General features: G+C 36.2%; 2 protein-coding genes across 2 annotated transcripts; one reads left to right on the forward strand and one right to left on the reverse strand.

The window, feature by feature from the left end:
* On the forward strand, window positions 4,978-8,150 carry LOC109210693. The gene is made up of 5 exons (XM_019374149.1): window positions 4,978-5,455; window positions 5,566-5,759; window positions 5,870-5,903; window positions 6,530-7,143; window positions 7,515-8,150. The coding sequence occupies exons 1-5, from the start codon at window positions 5,149-5,151 to the stop codon at window positions 7,791-7,793; spliced, it is 1,428 nt and encodes a 475-aa protein (XP_019229694.1). The 5' UTR covers window positions 4,978-5,148; the 3' UTR covers window positions 7,794-8,150.
* Window positions 8,666-14,479, reverse strand: LOC109210686. The gene is made up of 8 exons (XM_019374139.1): window positions 13,968-14,479; window positions 13,410-13,518; window positions 13,204-13,296; window positions 12,386-13,072; window positions 11,183-11,543; window positions 10,433-10,514; window positions 8,993-9,223; window positions 8,666-8,876 (listed from the first exon to the last, which is right to left on the reverse strand). The coding sequence occupies exons 1-7, from the start codon at window positions 14,160-14,162 to the stop codon at window positions 9,017-9,019; spliced, it is 1,734 nt and encodes a 577-aa protein (XP_019229684.1). The 5' UTR covers window positions 14,163-14,479; the 3' UTR covers window positions 8,666-8,876; window positions 8,993-9,016.

Raw genomic sequence — 21,318 nt, forward strand, 5'->3', positions numbered from 1 at the left:
CGCCTCGTCCACTTCTTGTAATTACTGCCATTGCTTGCCCGGTATGGTTCCCACCCTTCGGGTTCACTACCGTATCACTAGGTAGAGCCCCCTTAGGGCGAGTATTCAAGGACTGTGAGATTTGGCCTAGCTGAACCTCCAAATTTCTGATTGAAGTGTTGTGGGATGCTAACTGAGCATCTGAATCAGCATTCTTTTTCATCATCTGTTCAAACATCATTTCAATTCTCCCCATGTCACTGTTGGATGAACTAGGACCTTGGGATGGAAAAGGAGGTGGATTGCTCGGCTGTTGATATATTGGGGGCCTTTGAAAGCCTTGCCCCTGATTTCCCTGATTGTTGTTATTCCATCCACCCTGATTGTTGTTTCCACCCCAATTGTTGTTGTTACCCCAGTTTCCTTGATTGTTCCGATTGTTGTTTTGATTGCCCCAATTTGGATTTTGATTATTGTTTCCCCAATTGTTGTTCCCTTGTTGTTTATTATTCTAATTGTTGTTGCCTTGTTGTTGGTTACCCCAATTGCTTTGGGATCTCCATTGTTGTTGTTGGTTAGAAGAATTGCCTTTTGGCCTTGATAATTATTCACGTATTGCACTTCTTTATTCTGCTCTTCATACCCATCATCTTGGAATCCACCACAATCATTGTCAAATTGATCAGAACTCCCTTGGTTCTGTTAACCTCTTTGTCTTCTTTTGTTCACTAGCATGTTGACACCCTCCATGGCATTCACTTGGCGAGGATTTTGAACTTGTTGCAATTGTGCCTTTGCTAGTTGGTTCATTGTTGTTGTCAGTTCTGCTATAGCGTGCCCATGGTCATGTAGCTCTTTGTGCAAGTGAATGACCGTGGGGTCACCTTGTGGCACATTGGCTCTACTTTGCCAAGCGGAGGATGTGTCAGCCATCTCGTCAAGAATGGCACAAGACTCATCATAAGTCAGCTTCATGAAATTACCCCCAGCAAGTTGGTTCACTATACATTGATTTGTTATTTTGATGTTCCGGTAGAAGGTTTGTTGAATCATTGCCTCATTCATATCATTGTTGGGGCATTCCTTCACCATGGTTCTATATCTCTCCCAAATCTCGTGTAATGGTTCAGTGGGCTCCTGCTTGAAAGCTAAGATCTCATCCCTCAATGCTGTCATGTGCCCCGGTGAGAAAAACTTTGCAATGAACTTATCCGCCAACTCATCCTAAGTAGTGATGGAATGGTTGGAAAGTCGCTCAAGCCAATCCAATGCCTTCCCTCTAAGTGAAAATGGGAAGAGTCTCAACCGAAGTGCATCCTCGGACACATTAGTTTGCTTGCTCCCCCAACAGGTATCCAATAGACCCTTGAGATGTTTGTAAGCATTTTGAGTGGGAGCACCCGTGAAATACCCTCGCTGCTCCAACAATGTCAGCATCACACTAGTAATTTGAAAATTGCCCGCCCGGATCCGGGGAGGGACAATTGCACTAGCATAGCCTTGGTTGGGAAGTACTCGAGGAGCCACTCTTGGAGGTGGCGGAGGAGGGTCTGGAATATTTTCATTTGCATTGGCCTGGCAGCCTCTATGTTGTCCTTGAGGTACAAGAGGCACCTCATCATCTCCAACATCATCTACCTCCTCCCCGCAATCACATTTCCAAGAGGGTCATTGTTGTTTGCTGCCATTTTGTACCTGAAGCTGTGACACACACGAATTAGTAACGCAGAAGGAAAGAAGAACAATACACAAAACTATTTAGATAGATAGCCAAAACCGTTAGCTCCCCGGCAACGGCGCCAAAAAGTGATCGAGGCCAACCCTGCACTACTACAAAGTAGCAAGAGTGGTCGAAGCAGCTTTTACCCGAGAAGGTCGGGATCGATTTCCACAGGGAGCTAGAGATGGGGATCGAGTTTCTATCTAAATTGGAGTTGCATAACTGTTCCTAATTGCACTTCTAAACATGGTTGGTTTTGATATTACTTCTAAATTTATACTACTAAGATGCTAAATTAAGCTAATTTAAGCTAAGAGTAAACTATTGAAGGTTGTCTAAATAGTTAAAAGGCACTAGGGAAGTGACTTTCTCCTAGGTGGATACTTGACGGGTTCTCGTATCTAAGGTTAGGTTGTCATAGTTGGGGATTACGATATAACCATTGCACGATTCTACTCACTCTATACCTCTCGGTAGTTTGAGTGATTTTGCCCTAATTGACTTTCTCAAGATCAATTGGGTATGATAATTTCTGTAAGAAATTGAGGTTCAAGTCGGGTATTACTATCTCTAAGTTTAACCCTAATCAATATCTTGAGTACGCCCCAACTCCTTGTTGGACTAATTTTCCTAGACTTAGGCTCTCTTTCTCAAGAAGAGCCCAAGTCAAATAGGCATAAACTAGTGTTTGCAACCACTAATTTAATATTAAAACCATAAATTAGTCCAAATATCAAATACCCATAGACATTCAAACCATAAAACACAAGACCCATCAATTACCCACACTAGGGTTGAGCCACAACCCTAGCTAATGGGTCTAGCTACTCATGATAATAGAAGAAAACAAAGAAATAGATGAAGAAAAACCCATAATATCTAATTACTAACTAAAACTTGAAGATTCAATGATAAAACTATTGTAAAATTACTCAAAATGGTAAAAGGTTACTGTTCACGAGCGCAGCTCTGCCTAAAATTACAACTGATGATCTAAAAATGGGAAAAGAAACTATTTATACTAGGCCGAATTTTCTGGACAAAAATACCCCTGTGGGGGTAGTGCGGTCCGCACAAAATCGAGTGCGGCCGCACTGAGGCTCTTGGCGTAAAACTTCTGCTCTCTGAACTTGGCCACCGCGGGCCGCACAAAATGCACCGCGCCCGTGGTGGCTTCTGTTGCGGTCCGCACAAAATGGACTGCGGACCGCATTGGGAATGTTTCCCAAACTTGGCAACTCTCTGAACTTCAGCTTTGCGAACCGCACAAAATCGAGTGCGTCCACAATGAAGCCAATGCGGTCCGAATGAAATGCTTTGCGGTCGCATTGCTTGAATGCCTGAAATGAGCACCTCTCTGAACCTCCTCTTTGCGGACCGCACAGAATGGAGTACGACCGCATTGGCCCTGTTACACTATACTTGGACTTGTTCTTGGTACTTGTGCATGTTTCACTCCTTTTTGAATAGAGAGTGGGCTTGGGGCTTGGGCAGTTGGGCTGGGGCGCTGGAGTGGGCAGTGGGTTGAAAAATATATTAAAAGTTTTTGGGCTGGGCGCTGGGGCAGAGGTCCAACTTAAAAAAAAGTCTTTGAAAATTTGGTAATTCGGTATTTCGGTATACCGAAATTTCATGATCCTAATACCGAGGACCGTACCATAATACCGAAATACCGAATTAATTCGGTCCGATTCGAAATTCGGTTTTTCGGATTTTATGCCCACCTCTAATTGATCATCCAGCAAGCAATTCTCAGGTGCATCAAGAACAAAGAACAACACGACCACGGACCAGTGCTCACATAAAGTTATTGTATGTCCTTAGTTGAGTTGTAACTTTGTAATAGTTCTTCAAGTGTAATTCCTACTTAGCTTGTTTAGAAGTATTCTGTAGGAAACCCTTTGTAAATCTTAAATTCTTGTGTTTGAGTCATGGCTAGAGTTAGTCGAATTGTAAAGTCTTTGTTATCGAGTTATTACAAAGTGGCTTGTTATAGCGTATTACAAATTAGTGAGGGATTAAGAGGTTGATTCCTAGGTTGCATAGGTTGTAATCTAAAAGTTGCTCAGTAGTGAAGTTGAAATCCTACAAGGGTAGGTCGGAGTTTTTAATTTCGTTGAGCTGGAAATTTTTCGCGTAAAATTCCTCTTGTCATTTATACTGCAGTGTGCGTGTGTTCTGTTGAACCTGATAGAAAATCTGGTTCTCTATAGAGCTTTGGGGAACCTTAAATTCTATCATAAAATTTCCAATTGAAATTCCGAAAATGTGGCCGAGCGAAAAACAAATGAATATTAATCAAACACGAGATACATATCAAATATTTATTTTTTTAAATAACGAGATTCATGCAAAGTAAAAGAATATGAACAAAATCAAAGGGATCAAACCACGTGGAATAAATGGCAAAAGAATAGTCAAAAAAAACCACGAAATTAAAGTGCAACAGACAGGCTGGTTTACAATAATGAGCCTTATGACCCTAAAAAAAACAATAATGTGCCTTCTTTTGTCTTTTTCTACCAAATCTTCTTTGCTACAGAGATCCAAATAATACTCCTAAACAAGATTGTGGAGATGAATGGCTCTAGTCCGTGCCATGTGAGATCTAGATATGGTTAATCAAACTTCAATCATACGCAAAAGCTACTTAAATTGCATTTAATATTATACAAGTAATTCTTTATAGAAAGTATTTTCTTGAAATTTGTTACCATTTAATTGGTAAGTGAAAAATATTTTCTGAAAAAATATAGTAGTATATATCGATTAAAGTAAATCGATATTATTTTAATAACAAATTTTGAGTACTGCAGATTAATGATGATGTTTAAGAGTTAGTTGGAGGAAGTAACATGAAGTTAAAAATTAATTGTCCATAAAAATATTTCTTCAAAAATATGTTTGTTCATGAAATTTTGTAAGTTTTTTGAAATTTTTCGAAAATGAAATTTTCAAAACCCCTTTTCTAAAATTTTCAAATTTTTTTTTTCTCACTCACAAAACTACAACACTTTTTCAAATGAAATGAATATCTAAACATAATTTTAAATTTCAAATAGCATTTTTCCTTAGGGACATTTTAAAAATAATGACTTTTTCAGGAAAAGTATTTTCCTAAAAATGATCCGAACACACTTAAAAAACAACCAACTGACCAAGAACGAGGAAAGCGGGGTACTTGAGATATGGTTATGACATAAAATATTTGACAACTCACATAATCTTATTTTTCATCATTAAATAAACAAATGGGTACTTATTTTTTTACTTGTAAAAAAGTAAAATATGATCACTATTGAATCATCATTAGTTTACTATTTGACCATCTTTCTAAGCCGTGTTTACCAACAAATAAATATGTCATGTCCAGTGTGACCTTAGCTTACTATACGAATACAGACTTCTGACGTCGTGAACAAATATCATCTGAAACTATTCATATATCAATGGCTTGCAACAAAGAATTCTGTAAAGATTATATAGAGTTGAAACCAGAAGAAGCTAGTTTTTGTGATTTTTTTCGTATTTTCTGTTCATGTGAATTAGAGAAAAGGGACTTTTTTGATGCACCAGGAACAGACAGGATCAAAGGTTTTCGCCGTCGTTGGATCATTTTTGCATCTGTCGCTGTGCAGAAATTTTTACTTTGTTTCAGAAAGCCAATGAACAGTTTTGGTTCTAAAATTGAGCTCTGGTCTAACTATCCTTCTTGCAATGGTGGCCTTCTCCAGCTTTTCTTCAACATAATTCAAGGTTCGATCCATTTACAATTTTTCTTCTAAATTTTAATTTTTGGCTTGCTACAAAAAACTGTATATTCGATATTGGAAAAAGTTGTATTAAATTACTGTGAGATATTACAGGAAAAGCGGAGAAACCAGACATGAAATCGGAGAAGTTCACGTCGATAATCGGAAAAATTGATTGGAGGTTTGACTTAGACAAGAACATAAAGATGGAGGACAGCCGGTATGTTCCATCACTGTCGGTTATGGCTGCTAAATTGTCTTATGAAAATGAAGCCTTCAGTAAGAAAGTGATCACAGAAAATTGGAAGGTATTATTATTTATAGCAGAATCGGCCTTTAAACAATTTACTAAACTTTTAGAGCATTCATAATTTCGATAGACTAATGTAGAATATTTGTGTTTTATTTTCTTCTGCAGATGGATTTCATTAAATTGTACAACTTTTGGAATGGTAAGTTCAGTTCCGCCTCTTTTAACCAAATGTTACTAAGATCTTTTTATTCTTATTTTTTTTCAATTTGAACGTTATTTTTTGTTCTCTAGTCCATGACAAAATACTAGTATCAAATTTTCTATTGAGAGAAACTTACTAAAGATATTATGAAGATTTACAAGGAGCCAGATCTTGCCTTCTCAAGTACAATCTTTTTTATATATTCTCTCATAAATATTAAGCAAATTAAATTTTGACTCTTTTCGGAAGCACTAGTATTTGATTGGCCACATGTTATCCATCTATGGGCAAAGATCACTTTTAATGCGCAATCAAAATTATCTGGTAGCTGTAAAAGTGTATAAAATTTGTATATTTGTTGTATATAACATACAAAATGCTTATATACAAAAAAAATATTCGGCTATTATACAATATTATTTTCCCATCTATTATTTTTAGTCCTTTTACTATAATAGTTATCAAAAGTTAACCTTCAAATATTCTCACGACTCACTCACGAGTGAGATGGTTATTTACAAAACCTTCTGGTTTTATGCGTATTATTTGCATTTGCACCCCGACTAATTCGCATTATTGTTTGGTTACTTAACGAAATCGTTCCATTTCCTTTCTATTTACAGCTTACCAAGAAAATTACTCCACACAAGCCATTATGTTCCAAGACAAAATTGAAGATTCAAATCTAGTTGTGGTCGCATTTAGAGGGACAATCCCATATGATGCAGACGACTGGATCACAGATGTGGACCTTTCTTGGTACGAGCTTGAAGGTGTGGGTAAGCTACATGCTGGGTTCATGAAAGCATTGGGCTTACAAAAGAACACAGGCTGGCCCAAAGAAATAGATGAAAGCCCAGACCAACAACTATTTGCATATTATGAAATCAGAAAAGAACTGAAAAGGATACTGAGTAAAAATGAGAAGGCAAAATTTATATTGACAGGACATAGTTTAGGAGGGGCATTAGCAATTTTATTTGCAGCCATATTGAGTTTACATGAAGAGGAATGGTTATTGGATAAATTGGAAGGAGTGTACACATTCGGACAACCTAGAGTTGGGGATGTACAATTTGGGAACTTTATGAAGGACAAGTTCAACAAGTACGATGTCAAGTATTATAGGCATGTTTATTCCAATGATATGGTTCCTAGGTTGCCATTTGATGACACAGCCTTCTTCTTCAAGCATTTTGGATCATGTGTCTACCACAACAGCTTCTACCAGGGCTGGGTAAAGTTTAACATCTCACACTTTCTTTTTGTTTTTGTTTTCATAACGGTGGTGTCTAGGTCAACTTGCGCGTACCTCAACTATTCCACCTGGCACCTGCAATCTCCCATCAGCAAACTATTTCAAGTAACGTTGCCTCCCAAGGTTAAGGCAAATGGGAAGAAATTGCTTAGCTTATCTTGTCTTTATTGAAATTTAAACACTAGTCTCCCATGGTTTACATTATGCTTAATTGACCACTAGACCACACTAGATTTGGTTCACACCTCATTGCCGTGAATTCAATGTCTCTGCATGTTTTTCAATAGTCTGATTAATTATTTACCTTGAGTGTCAATTGCAACAGCTCTATTCTTATTGTTGTAATGCAGGTGATGGAGGAAGAACCAAACAAGAACTACTTCTCACTGCTATGGTTTTTTCCAATGGTACTAATTGCAGCATATGAGGTTATTAGGGGGTTCATACTACCTTGGAGAAAAGGCAGGGAATATAGAGAGGACTGGTTCCAGACAATGTGTAGGATGGTAGGATTGGTGATTCCAGGATTATCAGCTCATGCTACTATAGATTATGTTAATCTAACCCGATTGGGATCAGTTCTTCATCTTCCACAATCAGCTCATCAAGAAGGTGCTAAATACGATTGATTTTCAAGATTCAGAGTCATTTTAAAGTAGGAAAAAAAATATTCCAAGCCGTTGTAAATCAAGTCAAACAGCTTGAATATTTTTTATTTCATTATTATTGCTATTTATAATTTATATAACATTGGCTTGAGATGAGTTTATATAATGTAACATGGTCAGTAAGTATTCATACCCAACTTGTTTGGGATTGAGGTCTGAGGCCTAGTAGTAAAATCAAGTCAATCTGACATACTATAACTTAACTCATGGATCAAGTCCGTAAATGCTGCTCCTTAGAGGTTTCGGATTTTTAATTCAATTATCATGCAATAAGTTAATATGTACCTCTATTTATATAAGTTATTCAGCCTTGTTTTAGTGTTTTGTTAATTATTTCTGTTAAGTTGTTATCAAATATTAGGCTTACTTAATCGTAGAGACTAGGTGCCATCACGACATCCTACCGAGGGAAATTAGAGTCGTGACAAAGTTCTAAAAATAGTTTAAATATCATATATTTCCTATATAAAAGACCAAAACACATATTTTAGTTAATTGAAAGTTAATATGCTTAACCTTCCCACTGCCCACTAAAGACCATGTAAGCAGTTCGATTTCTGTTTCATGTTGCAAATGGCCACACAAGCTTTTCAAATAGTAACATTATTCCAGTCCTCCTCCACAGAACCCCATGTAGAGTTTCTTTGAGTTCTATCAAGTTCTTTGGTGATATAAGTAGGAATAACATTACTTTGCATAACGTGGTTAGGAATTGAAGTAAGGCTGGATTTGCAAGAGTGGTTCTACCATCTAGGTTAAGGACTTTACTTTTCCAACTCTTAAGCTTGTTATTTGCATTATAAAGTAACTATTTGTCATTCGGGAGCCAAATGCACAAAGCAAAATTTTTTTAAAAAAATCATGGATTATTGGTAAATTCATTACATACAGATCGAATCAAAGAAAATGTTTTTAGAATCTTACATGCCTCTGACTGTTTAAATCATAATATCATTGTTAAAGGGAACTAAAAGATTCAACCACCCTACAGCATTGGTTTCCAGAAAGCACGTCTTGACAAATTCCATTTCCAGATCACTTTCACTACCAAAATACAGAAAAGTACATCAGGAAAGAAGGATCTAATCATTTAATACAGATTTAATCTGTGCAAGGAAATCTGAAATATTATACTCCTCGATGTAAAGGTAAGAGAATACCTGATATAGAGGCTTGTTGTAACATCAAAACGCATGGCATGTAAAACAGCCACTCAAAGATCCTATTTGGCGAGTCCTACGGAAAGACAAGGCCTTGCTGGAGGATCTTGCTACTTCATGTGATTGGTTGGCTAACATTGAGCTTCTCATTTTTTGGGCTTTTCTCTGTGCCGATCTAAGTTTGTTCATAATTTTATCCATGGATGACGATCTCTTTTTCTCAAGTTTCATCTGCATTATACTTGTAAAGTTAGCATGTGTCTTCAACTGCAAACAGGAAACACTATTTGTGCAAATGCAAGTTCTATTCATTTTTCTGTCATCTATAGAATTGTGAAATATGAACAATTAAATCTTTCCCCCTTATTACATGGCTTAAGAAAACAACAAACAGATAGTAGCATTCAATAATGAGAGAACACATATCTTGATGTTAACGTAACAATCCAATTCAAAATTCCAAAGAAGTACAAGATAAGGGAACTATTCATTCCACCTAGTTTCCTTCATAGACAATTTAAGCTTATGATGTAGACAGGGGAGAGAAGAAATCACCCAGTAGTTAGGAGGTTCCTTTTTTGGAAAGATCCAGGACCTGACCTAAAGAAATCATGCATGCACGCTAGCAGAAGATAATGCCTAGAAACATGTCATATTTCTTTTCTATACGAGTAGGCCAATATAATATACAAAATTAATGAGAAATCTCTTTTCTCATCCCCTTCAGAATCTTATAAGATTACAATATCACTGAGGTCAACCATTGTACTAGCAAATGAAAGATACCTAACAAAATTATAGTATCAGTTTGGGAATCCACTGCTGATCTTTCAAGTTGTAGTTTAATCTGGAATAACAAAAGTTTAGTGAAGGAAGAACGTCGAACAATAAACTTACGTAACACTTGAAAGACCCTACATCCTATTCCCCTGTATCAACAACAAAACCTTTCTTAACTATACAAGCCTTGTTCTCTAGACCAGAGTCCAGACATCTCGACAAAGGATATTTGACTTTTGAGATAAACCGAAATCTCACAAGTAATGGTGGAAGTTGCTGAATGGTTACCACATCAACATTAGCTGTCTTTTCCAATACAGGAAACTACTAACCTAGACTGTGAAATAGGTATAATAGAAGTCATAGTTGATAAAGACGCTTTTCATTAATTGATAAAATAGCATGCTATTACATATACCTTATGTAGACATATGAGTGTTGCTTATTTATCACACACTTTATAGTAATACCCATTCTATCCATATTCAAGTTTTGCTACCTCTAGCTTCTGGACTAAAACAGAAAGTAGATATGTTTGCATTCATGCACAATACACTCAATTGAATCCATATAATTGATGATTCAAATGAGTTTATGGGCAACAGAAAGAAACTTTAGAAACTAAAAAGTTCATGAAGGAGGTATGTATGAAAGACCGACCTCTAATTTCCTCATTGCTGCCTCTGCTTTTGCCTTTTGCAAGTTCTCCCATGCAGTGATTCTCGCTTCTTCCCTGTTAATCCTGATATGTCAGAAGAGAATAGAGAAAATTAATAGCATGAATTGAAAAACAAATGCACTTTGATGCTTGGAGAAAGAAATGTTAAGGAGCATGAATGTGGTCTGTCCTTTCTCAAACAGTACAGCTTATTGAGATTTTTTTTGGAGCAAAATCAACTTGAGATCAAATATATGGCTAAGGCAATGTACAAAGTAAACCAATACTTTTGAAATACAATGCTAATGAACAAAACACAAGGAAGGCATCTAACTGTCAGCTGGATGTTTTCAGATAAATCTTTCTTCCAGATGTGCTTTTAAAGATTCATAAAATTCATGGGAAGTCCTTGGAGTTTAGACATTTCACATTTGTCAATTTGTGCTTCATCCTTGCGTAGGGGCCATGATAATCTTCTGTATATCATTCCATTTTTATCAGATTCCAGATGAGTAGATCTGGTATAATACAACCTTAAATTCTAATAATATACAGTTTAGAAGGAACTTTATAGTCTTCCCTTCCCTTGTGTTTGCATCTTTTACGAAAGATTTATCAGCTTTTCTCTTTCTATACAGTACACTCTATTTGTAATACATCCAATCACCTCAGACTTCCATCTAACTACTTTCCCCTGACAGGGATTCAAAGTAATTTACTTACAAGCTAACAAATAAAATAGCTTCACTTACTTTGAAATACTTTTCGATGTGTCTGAAACATCCCAAGCTGAAGACCGGATTTCTACAGCCTTCCTTTTCCAGTCATCACTTTCAATGCTCCTACCCGGAATTCGAGCTATCTGTTTCTTTGACCACCTGGTCACTGTAACCCGCTCATCAATGGGAACATCTCTCATTTCTGCTTTAGAAGAAGGGATACTCTGGAATTCTACAAGTGGTAGAATAGATGGAGTTGAAGGGGAGAAGGATGACTGTCTTATTGGAGATGAGGAAGGGCTTGCCTCGGGACTCATTTGAGTGGCCATATCCCTCCTTGAGATAACTCGTGACACACCATTGGCTGTATCTTGAATATCATCTCCACTCTCATCTATAGATTAGATTTAGAGACAGTTAAACGCAATAGGAAGGCACAGCCGTCATTTCTTCACATATTACACAACCCATAGTCATGAGGATTAAAAGGGCAGATAAGATGGACTTAAAAATGTGTCTATTTATCCCATGTAAGGGGAAAACTCCATATTGAAAATAGGCAAAAATAAACACCAGTGACAAATAGAGTAATTGCACGTCCAAAACGAAAAGATCATTCAAAACAACAATCACCATCCATGGCCATTGGTTATGCAATATCTTTTACAGTTCATAGTTGTGTTGTCTCCTATGGGATTCATAGGCAAAAGCCTATGGCCAGAGTGATTGTGTTACAAGTCTTTACCACATATCATAGTAGGTGCTTCCTGGTACAGATTTACATCAAGGAAGTTGAGTTGAGCTTGAAGATATATCAGATTAGTAATAAATTTAACAAATAACAGAAAATCAACTTTTGTTTCTTTCCTTCTGGTTATTTTTTCTGCCAGTGCATCCCATTGACATAAAAAGGTACACTTTCAGTAACATCCAATCTCCAGCCAAAAAGGATGGGTTCCTTTCAACTTTGACTCTTGAAAACATGGAAATAGTAATGGAAATATGGATTTCCATCTTCCATAGAAGAAATCAAGTATTACAACCAATTAATAAGTGAGTTCTATTTGTATTCTTCTTGCAAAATTTCCTCTTTCTCTTCTAGGCATTAACGTCTAAAATTATGCTACATTTCACTTGATTTAAAGAGACACAAATGATTCTGCAATGCAAATCAATGGGCAACTTCTTGATTAGATTAAGCAAGCAACCAATTAACTGGAAAGGCTAAATCAGTACCTTGGGAAATTGGCAAGGTCGATAAACTGACTAGCTCAGAGCATCCGTGTATACTAACTGACCTTGCCATGCATGGCTCTGTGAGTGCATGGAAGTTTCCACTGCCCAAGCTGCCTCCACATCGAATTGACAAACCATCAGTTGCCATCACTCCAGTTGAAAAAGGGGAATTGGCTAACAGATTCCCACCATTTCCTCCCTTAAAAACTGGTGGTGCTGGAGAATACATTGAATAGTAAGTTAGACCAGGAGGTCCAAGAGGCCCGCTTTTGGATTTAGGCCGCCTCTGAGACTGCTGCAATGAAGTTCTCACAGAACTATCTCCTGAGACCGGGCTAAAAATCCACCTCTCTGCATCTTCCCATTTGGAAGGTAGTGTCCTTCCATTATTGTAAGGCAGCAATGCAGTATTAAGCTGCTTCCGATTAGCTGCCGAATGCAATGGCACACGCTCTGAACTCCAGCCTTTCTGAACCCCAACACTGGAATGGCGATAATTAGGCGTTCTAGGACTTGGAAATGAACCGGCTCGGCTAGTTGTAACAGGGGTTCTCTTCATGACTCCAAAACGCGGAGACCAAGAGTGGCTGGTGTTAATCACAGCATTGTTTAGATCTAGTGAAGCCGGTCTTCGCCTATCTGGTTTCTTCAGTAGAAATTCCGACCTAAATCTCCGATCTTGACATTCTATTCACACAAATTTTGCAAACAAAAGCCCCACCCGGAATATAAAAAAAAAAGAAGGAAAAAGTTAAATTCGGTTACCCAGAATGTGAAGTGAATTTGCTTTGTACTTTAAAAGGCTTTAGTGGTAGTACCTTTAAGAGCTTGAGAAAAAGAGTTTCTAGCAGAATCTAAAGACAGATTTTCATCCTCTGTCTCAACCTCGCTGTTCTTCTCTAACTTTTGAACTGGAAAACAATGAATGTGACACTATTACAGAAATTTTGAAGAATCTAGTCTAGCTTAAGAGGCTTTTGTAGGAAGTCAGCTGATAGAGTGGAAAAAAGCGTCAAGATAGTACCTTTCGCTTTTTCTTTTCTGCCAAGGTGACTATTCTTGTGTACAATGGCTTTGTTTGGATCTGTAACTGTACTACCCAAAGCTTCACGGCATTCATGCCCTGCCAAATGCTGTTTCAAATCAAAAATATTTCAGAGTCTTCGAAAATAGACAATAAACTCCAAAAAGTAACACTATACCACTAATTTCGATACTAAAAAAAAATCTAAGCCAATGCTTGTTAATTTTTCCTTCCTTTTTTTTCAGTACAGAATATTTTGTTTTTTCTCCTTAAAGCATTTTCTCTCAAAATAAAATGTCAACTATTAGCATATATATAAACATAATATTTTTCATGATAAAAAAAATGTAAGATGATGTTCATGAGATCTAAATCCGATTTATTAGTTTTCTCCAGTAATAATATAGCTATAGAGCATGTTCTAAGTTTACTGAAGCTTAAATGTGTTGTCACGTTCACATTGTATCAAACAGAAGTTGCAGAAAATACACGTGAATACTGAGAATCTAAACAGTAAAAACTGTGGAAACAATGCGAGGAAAACGGAGGTGAAAGTACTTGAGAAGCATCGGAAACGGAAGAATCCTGATCGTGAGCATCGGAAGCAAAGGAGCACCGGTCAACGCTGCCGGAAGCAGAGGAGAAAAGACTGAAGTTTGAATCACCGGTGAAAATAACAGAGTCCGGACTAACATCACGAACACTTCTAATTCCTATTCCCGATCTAAACTCCTGAAACCCTAGCTCCGGCATTGTCAATTGCTTTCACAACTTCACTTCTCCGTCATTACATCAAAATCTCCGTCACCGTCGCCGTCACCGTCGGAGCAAACATGTAGTCAGCGGAGGTAAGAGAGAGAGAGAGGAGAGACTTTACACTAGTTACGTGGAACTTGAAACGTAATATAGAAAGTATAGTATTAAAGATGGTTATGTTATATTACTGCTATAGATAGATTGTAGTGGCGTGTTGCTCACGAGTTTAGCAAAGATGATGATGTATGTAAAATTGTAACAATGGAATCTTCACAGAAAGGACAAAAGCTTTTTTTTAATTGAAGAGATGATAGTGAGTTGATGATTATGTTAAGTTTGGATTCCCACAATTAAGAGTGGGATTCGCTTCTTTCTATGCCCGCTGCCTTTGTCCTGTCTTTCAGTTTTGACTACTGTATTAAAATTTGACCGGGAAATCTCACCCTAAGAAGTAAGAAAGTGATTTAACAAAAATTGAAATCCATTACATTTATAATTTCACTGTGTATAATAAATTCTCCGATTCATAATAATTGATTTTTTTATCTTTTTTATTTTGATTCAAAATAAATATACTTTTATATATACGAAAAAGAATTAACTTTATTTTTTTAAAATTTGGCCTAATTATATATTCCAACATGTTAGCAGTTTGTTTGGATAGTTGTTACCTATTGTATTGTATCGTATTGTTGCTTTTAATACAATGTTTATTTTGATTGTTACTTAAATTTTATTGTATCGTATCGTTAAATCCGTCGTTACGTAATGATGAAATGTGTCACTTTACGTATCACCTTGTCTTTTTTTCTCAATATCACCCTTCATTACCCTACCTTTTTATACACGTATCATAATTTTTCTTTATAATATTGCAAGTTTATTCATCATATTACTGGTGCGTGAACCATGAAACAACGGCAAAAAGACACAATCCATCCAAATATTATATTCATCAAACGATACAGTACAGTACAATGCAATATGATATGATACATTATGAAACAATATGTAACAATCATCCAAACAAGCTGTAAGTTAACAATATATAAATTTTAATTAAGAATAATTTAGTCAAACTATCTTTTTTGTTCTAGAAGTTATTAAGTACTATTTTCTTAAGAAGTGTGTCAATAACAAAAAAGTCACTTATTATGAACCGGAAGGAGTAGTTAAATAATTTAACGCAAATGACAAGCTTAACTCACTGTTGAGATTATGAAAACACTAAAAAGATCATCTTTGTGTTCTTTTAACTCCTAAAAACTTACTCTTTTCGCTCCACTTTAAGTAATCTTTTGGATCTTTTCATACATATGAAGTAATTTACTTTCTTCGGACACTTTTACTTGGCACGTTTTGACTTTTCACACCCTTTAAGAAATAATAAATGAAGTGCATAATTTACCGTGTTAACCATATTAATTGATGCATATTTTATTGGATTTGAGAAAATAATTTGAAAATGGTAATAAATAATGTGGGTAAAACAGGAAAAAGTTTGTTGTCATTCTCTTTATACGCATAAAGTGCTAAATAAAAGTGAACATCTATTTTTAGTATACATGCCAAGTAAAAGTGACCGGAGGGAGTACCTTTTAGCATTAATTAACAATGAAATTAACCATATTAATATTAATTTGTTCATTGAAAATATAACAAACTACTCCTAGAAAAATTACTCCAAGGACAATTTTGAAAAAAATAATAATAATTCCTTGTTGATATCTGAAAAAATCATATATTGTGAATCATAAGAAAAAACTAAAAAATCACTTAAAGTGGACCGGATAGAGTATCTCATTTGGTGTTTACATAAATCAATGAATGATTTGGAATAAATATTCGGAGGAAATGAGTAATTACTGGCTTAACTTCCCTTGAACTATTTAAAAGTTAATTCTTTCGTAGTGATAGAAATTTATCCTCTTTTATTTGGTGTTTACATAAATCAAATATTCAGTGGAAATAAGTATTTACTGGCTTAACTTCCCTTGAACTATTTAAAAGTTAATTCCTTCATAATGATAGAAATTTATCCTCTTTTGCTTTTTGTAAGATCCAAGCTTAAACTAAACAATCTTTTTCCTTTTCCATCCTTTTTAGGAGGCGGGGTTATTGACTCTCGTAACGAACTGCTACTAATTAACATGAATTAAGGAGATATCAATGCCAACAATGGCAATTATTAATTAAACAGCTTTAACATATCCCAAGAAATTAAATGTCTAGCTCAGAACTTATTTTATGAAAGAAAACAAAAAAGCATAATGTACTGAGTCAGGCTTGCAGGAACATCAATGTTGTTGTTGTAGTAGGTTGTAACATTGAATTATGGGTGAGTTCTGAACAGCTAGAGCTAGCCCAAGAATGCAAAAAACCACATCGTAATTTATGGTCCCCGGTTCAGGTTAATTTCTACTACGTACTGCTGCACCTGTGATTCTCAGCATTTTGCTTTTGTTAGGATCGAAGATCAGGTTAGAATATTAATAGATAGTCGAATTTGGAATATCGTATCAGCGGCGGCTCCCAAAAAATTAAGCCCTAAATTTACTAAAACTATATACAGTATAAATAATTATGTATAATTGTTATTAGTGATAAGTAAATTAATTTTAATCATTTGTTGTCAATTTTAAAAGTTTATACTAAAAATTGTAGATTATTAAAAGCATTTACTTCCTATTTTTTATTATTCTTTTTTGTTACCTCACGCATGGTGGATGGGCTCAACTTCTTAATTTGTCCAACTCACTTCAACTTAAAATAATTTTGTTTATAACTATGATTTTGTAGAATCTTCTTCTATTCTTTAAGTGCTTTTTAGACAATTTTTCAATCTTAAGCTAATGAAATTATCTAAAGATTAGATATGAAAAAGCATTTCTTAACCTCGAACGTCTTTTGAGTCCTCTTTTTAAATTTTCGCTTTAGGCCACATGTAGTGAGCCGCCTCTGTGTCGTATTTGTTCCGTATTCTCATATCAGTATTGTTGACATGTGATTTTTGACCCTCCCCGAAATTTTACCCATTTTAGCATGTAAATATTTAATTTAGGCCTAATATAGCTATTTCAACTAATTTTTACTTTTTTACTTTATTTTATTACAAGAAAAATAAAAATTACAAAATATAAAAAAAAATAGTTTATTTTAACGGTCAGTTTTATTTTAATAGTTATTTTACTCAAATAGGATTAATTAATAAATGGTGTAGTATTTTTGGCCTTGTGATAGAAGAAAGAGTATTAAATTTGGGACTAATTTTAATTTGGTGTTAATTGAAAATGCCCAATTTGGGATAGCCCAAAAATTGAGCCCATTCCCATTCCCAAAACCAGTCACAAACATGGTCATTATCGAGGTCGCCGGTGAGGTTGCCGTTTGACGATTCCGTTTCCGGTCAGAGGTGGCTGGTCATATTTCTGGAATAAAAGCGTTTGAGGTTTGTTCATCTCTTCAATTTGGTCCTTGGTTTGTGCTCGATTTTATAGCTGTCCTTGTGGAGCCGAGTTTTGTATCTGTCGATTCGATATTGAGAATGAATTTCGGTTGAACAGGTCCCTTTTCCACTCTTGTGTTCTTAATTTAATTACACTTGGAGCAAATCGATTATTGTTTGGACTGCGTCGTTAGCAATTTCTGAAAGTTTGTTTTAACTCTATCTATCTGCAAAGCATAGTAGGTTCCAACTTGGGATTAAGGAGAAGGGTTCTCAGCATAAAAACAAATATGACCTTGATGATTCCTTTGAAATTTTTAATTTATTAAGAGAGCAGAATGGATAGAGAATTTATATAATCGATCCTAATTAGCTTGTGATTGAGCAAGACTCGATCCGTGCTTGATAATAGTTTCTGTCTCTTAACCTCTTTTTTTTTATTAGAATGGTATCACTTGCATTTTTTATTATTTGGAGTAAATGGACAGTGGTTCAGACACGTGAGTTTCTATAAGAATTGAGGCATTCTTTAATTATTGGTTCCGTTAGTTAATTTTAACAGTATGCATAAATGTTTGGAGCAGTTTTTCTTAGGGTGAATTCTTGTTTCTTTAACTGCTTTAGATGCCTATACGTTGTTATCTATTTGGTGATTGGTTTGGCCATATGAAAATTGTTTCGAATGATTATTGAGGATGCGGAAATTGGGAAGTTTTAGCCCATCGGCGATTAAAAATTGCTCGCATGTTTACGAATTGAGGTGCGATGTGCCGAACAAAAGTGACAATTGCATGGCCCTCGTTTTAATTTTGAATTGATCCTTAGAACTCGAGGCGTGCCATTTAGCAAATTCCATGGCCCTCGCAAAGCCCAAATGCATAGTTACTTTAGGCGCGTGTTTAATAATATTATCTTCCTAAACTCGGGTGTGCATTTCATGTGACCCAAATTCAAATCCTAAAACGTTGAATAAAATGTGTTTTAGACTGCGGGTGCATTTCATGTGACGCAATCCAAAGACATGTTTTAGACGACGTTCAATTTTCTTAAAATTAATTGAAAGCGGTAAATAATTTAAAATTGCACTATAGTTTGAACATGTATAAAAAATCAGATTTTTAGCCAATTATAATAATTTAAGCGACCGTGCTAGAACCACGGGATCCGGGGGTGCCTAACACCTTCCCTCGGGTCAATAGAATTCCTTATTCAGAATTTCTGGTTCGCAGACTCCAATTGGGAAGTCGAATTTTTCTTCGATTTGGGATTTAAATTAAAACCGGTGACTTGGGACACCAAAAGCCAATCCTATCCCAAGTGGCGACTCTAAAAAAATAAATAAATAATCCCATTTCGAATAATGTCACTTTAAATGGAAAAACTCCCTTATACATTATCCTTCGGGGTAGGTGTGTAAAAAAGGAGGTGTGACAAGTATTATTATTATTATTATTATTATTATTATTATTATTATTATTATTATTATTATTATTATTATTATTCTCTTATTTCTTACACTTCGATTTTCATTATTACTTGTTGTTCTCCTTGCTTTGATTTTCTTACATACTATTTTGATATTTTGTTGTTGTTAATGTTAGTTAGTAAACACTCAATTCATTATTCAATATTTTTGGAAGTTGATTACTTGAATTCTCGCGAAACCAAAAGTTGGGGTTAGTACGTTAATTCCCTGTGGGATTCGACTCCGGACTTGTAAACCGGATTATATTTGCCAATGCTCGCCAGTATGATAATACCAAGTTCATATCTAGTGCAGCCCAGGAACGTTTCTGTAATAAGGCATCCAAGAAACCCATAACGGAGAGGGGAATTGATATGGGGTCCCTCCAAAATGACTGCCCCAATATGTATCGTGAATTGGTCCGGCGAGGGCTAGGTATATTGTTTGAAGAACCTGACGAAGCTAATTTAATGATTGTTCAGGAGTTCTATGCGAACTACCGGAACATGTTAACCATGTCTGCACGGTGTGAAAGAAGAGTATGGACGCATCCATAGAGGCCATTCGGAGGGCCTACCGGGTGCTAGTGTTTGGGGAAGATCCTGCAGCAGAGGACTATTATGACACCTATGGCAGAGAACCAGCCTCGTGGAATTTGTTCTTTAGAACAATATGTGTGCCCAACAAGGAGTTTCATTCGACATCGCTTACCTTTGAAGGGAAGTGTTGGCTCTACGTCATAAATAGCCGCCTGTTGCCTTTCTCCAATACACATGAGGTGAATGGTCCCTCGGCTGCACCGATCTGATGTTTAATCAATGGCCATGATTTTGATGTGGCTAAGGTTATTCACGACGAGATGTCCATTCGTTGTCCTGTGTAAATGTATGGGTTATTCTTTCCATCCTTAATCACTCGGTTATGCCGTGCGACACGTGTACCGAAGTACAAGGACTTGGATGGGAAAACTGAGGTTGTGGCTACTTCACCCCCGCACGAGCAGGTTGATGAGGGTACCTCAATTGTCATATGGGACACTAGAATGACGACCTTAGAGCAGGAAATGGCGGGGATGCGTACTTCTGTCACAGACTTGGGAGCTCGAGTGGATGCCCTTGCTACCCAACATGTCAAATCTGAGAGAAAGGTCATGGCATGGCTGCGTGCGCTTGGCAGGGCTTGCCATCTAGACCCCGGCAGTGTCTCCGACCAGGACTGGCTTTATCAGAGAAGTTTCCTTTACCTTACATTTTCCTTTGTGTGACATGGGGACATGCCACCATTTAAAGTGTGGGGTGAGGGATAGGTTGTATATATATAGTAACGTATATTAGTTTTAGTTCTTTGGTTAGTTTGAGTAGTACAAACGAAAAAATAAAATGTGTGAAAACTCAAAATTTTCGACTTTTCCCGACGATGGGTATCATTCGGCGAGTTTCTTGAAGGATTAAAGTCGAAAGAAAAAGATAAAAAGATTTTCTTTTGTTGGTAGTGTATCAATTTCCCCTTGATTTTTCTTTGGGCCACGATTCTTTTCCAAGGGTTTTGCTTGAATCGAGTGTAGTTAGTTTTTTTTTTTTTTGTTAGAAGTAAGAACCCTTGGGCTATGGGTTGAAACGAAAATAAGGTCTCTTAACTTCGTTATGCCTTGAGAATAGTAAGTACTTTAGTGTGACGCTTAGGCTTAGTTTTTGACTCTTGTATAAGTGCCTTAAATTGTATGTTCTTAACTTTGCTTAACTGTTTTGACTAGAGTGTCTTGATGATATGATCTTGAGTGAGTCATGTGCCATGTGCGTGTGAGGTTTGTTGTGTTCTGTGCATTGCATCTGATGTCTAGAACTTGCCATGTGTGTTTGCAAAGCGAAATAGTAGTTTTGTTCAGTGTAGGAAGTGACATAGGCATTTCTTTGTTGAGCCAGTGATATGCTTTTGCCACCTAATTTTTATGTATTTTAGTTAACCCCTTTGAGCATGTAATCCTATTTTGTTGGCAACCATATTACAAGCCTTACGCTTTTTGTTTGAATTGGCCATCTATCTGAACCATTTACCTCCCATGAGCACTTAAAAATTGTTATGAACTTTGTAAAAGTTTAAGTGTAGGGTAGTTGGTTTGGCTTTTGAGTGGAACTAGTGAAATAAGGAGAATGGTGCAATATTTTGGAAAAAAAAAAAAAGAAAAGAGTTGTATTGTTGTGAAAATAGTGGTGACTCTTGATAAAAAGGTGCTTAAATAATTG

This window comes from Nicotiana attenuata, chromosome 2 (assembly GCF_001879085.1).
Source record: "Nicotiana attenuata strain UT chromosome 2, NIATTr2, whole genome shotgun sequence".
NCBI lineage: Eukaryota > Viridiplantae > Streptophyta > Magnoliopsida > Solanales > Solanaceae > Nicotiana > Nicotiana attenuata.

What these genes read in the sequence shown, in the direction of transcription:
- LOC109210693 (XM_019374149.1), top strand. Translation starts at nt 5,149, where the DNA reads ATGGCTTGCAACAAAGAATTCTGTAAAGATTATATAGAGTTGAAACCA. An exon ending in TTTCTTCAACATAATTCAAG is followed by an intron (nt 5,456 to 5,565) that starts GTTCGATCCATT and finishes GAGATATTACAG; the next exon opens with GAAAAGCGGAGAAACCAGAC. An exon ending in TGATCACAGAAAATTGGAAG is followed by an intron (nt 5,760 to 5,869) that starts GTATTATTATTT and finishes TTTCTTCTGCAG; the next exon opens with ATGGATTTCATTAAATTGTA.
- LOC109210686 (XM_019374139.1), bottom strand. Translation starts at nt 14,162, where the DNA reads ATGCCGGAGCTAGGGTTTCAGGAGTTTAGATCGGGAATAGGAATTAGA. An exon ending in GACCTTGCCAATTTCCCAAG is followed by an intron (nt 11,544 to 12,385) that starts GTACTGATTTAG and finishes TCTAATCTATAG; the next exon opens with ATGAGAGTGGAGATGATATT. An exon ending in CAGCAATGAGGAAATTAGAG is followed by an intron (nt 9,224 to 10,432) that starts GTCGGTCTTTCA and finishes AGTATAATGCAG; the next exon opens with ATGAAACTTGAGAAAAAGAG.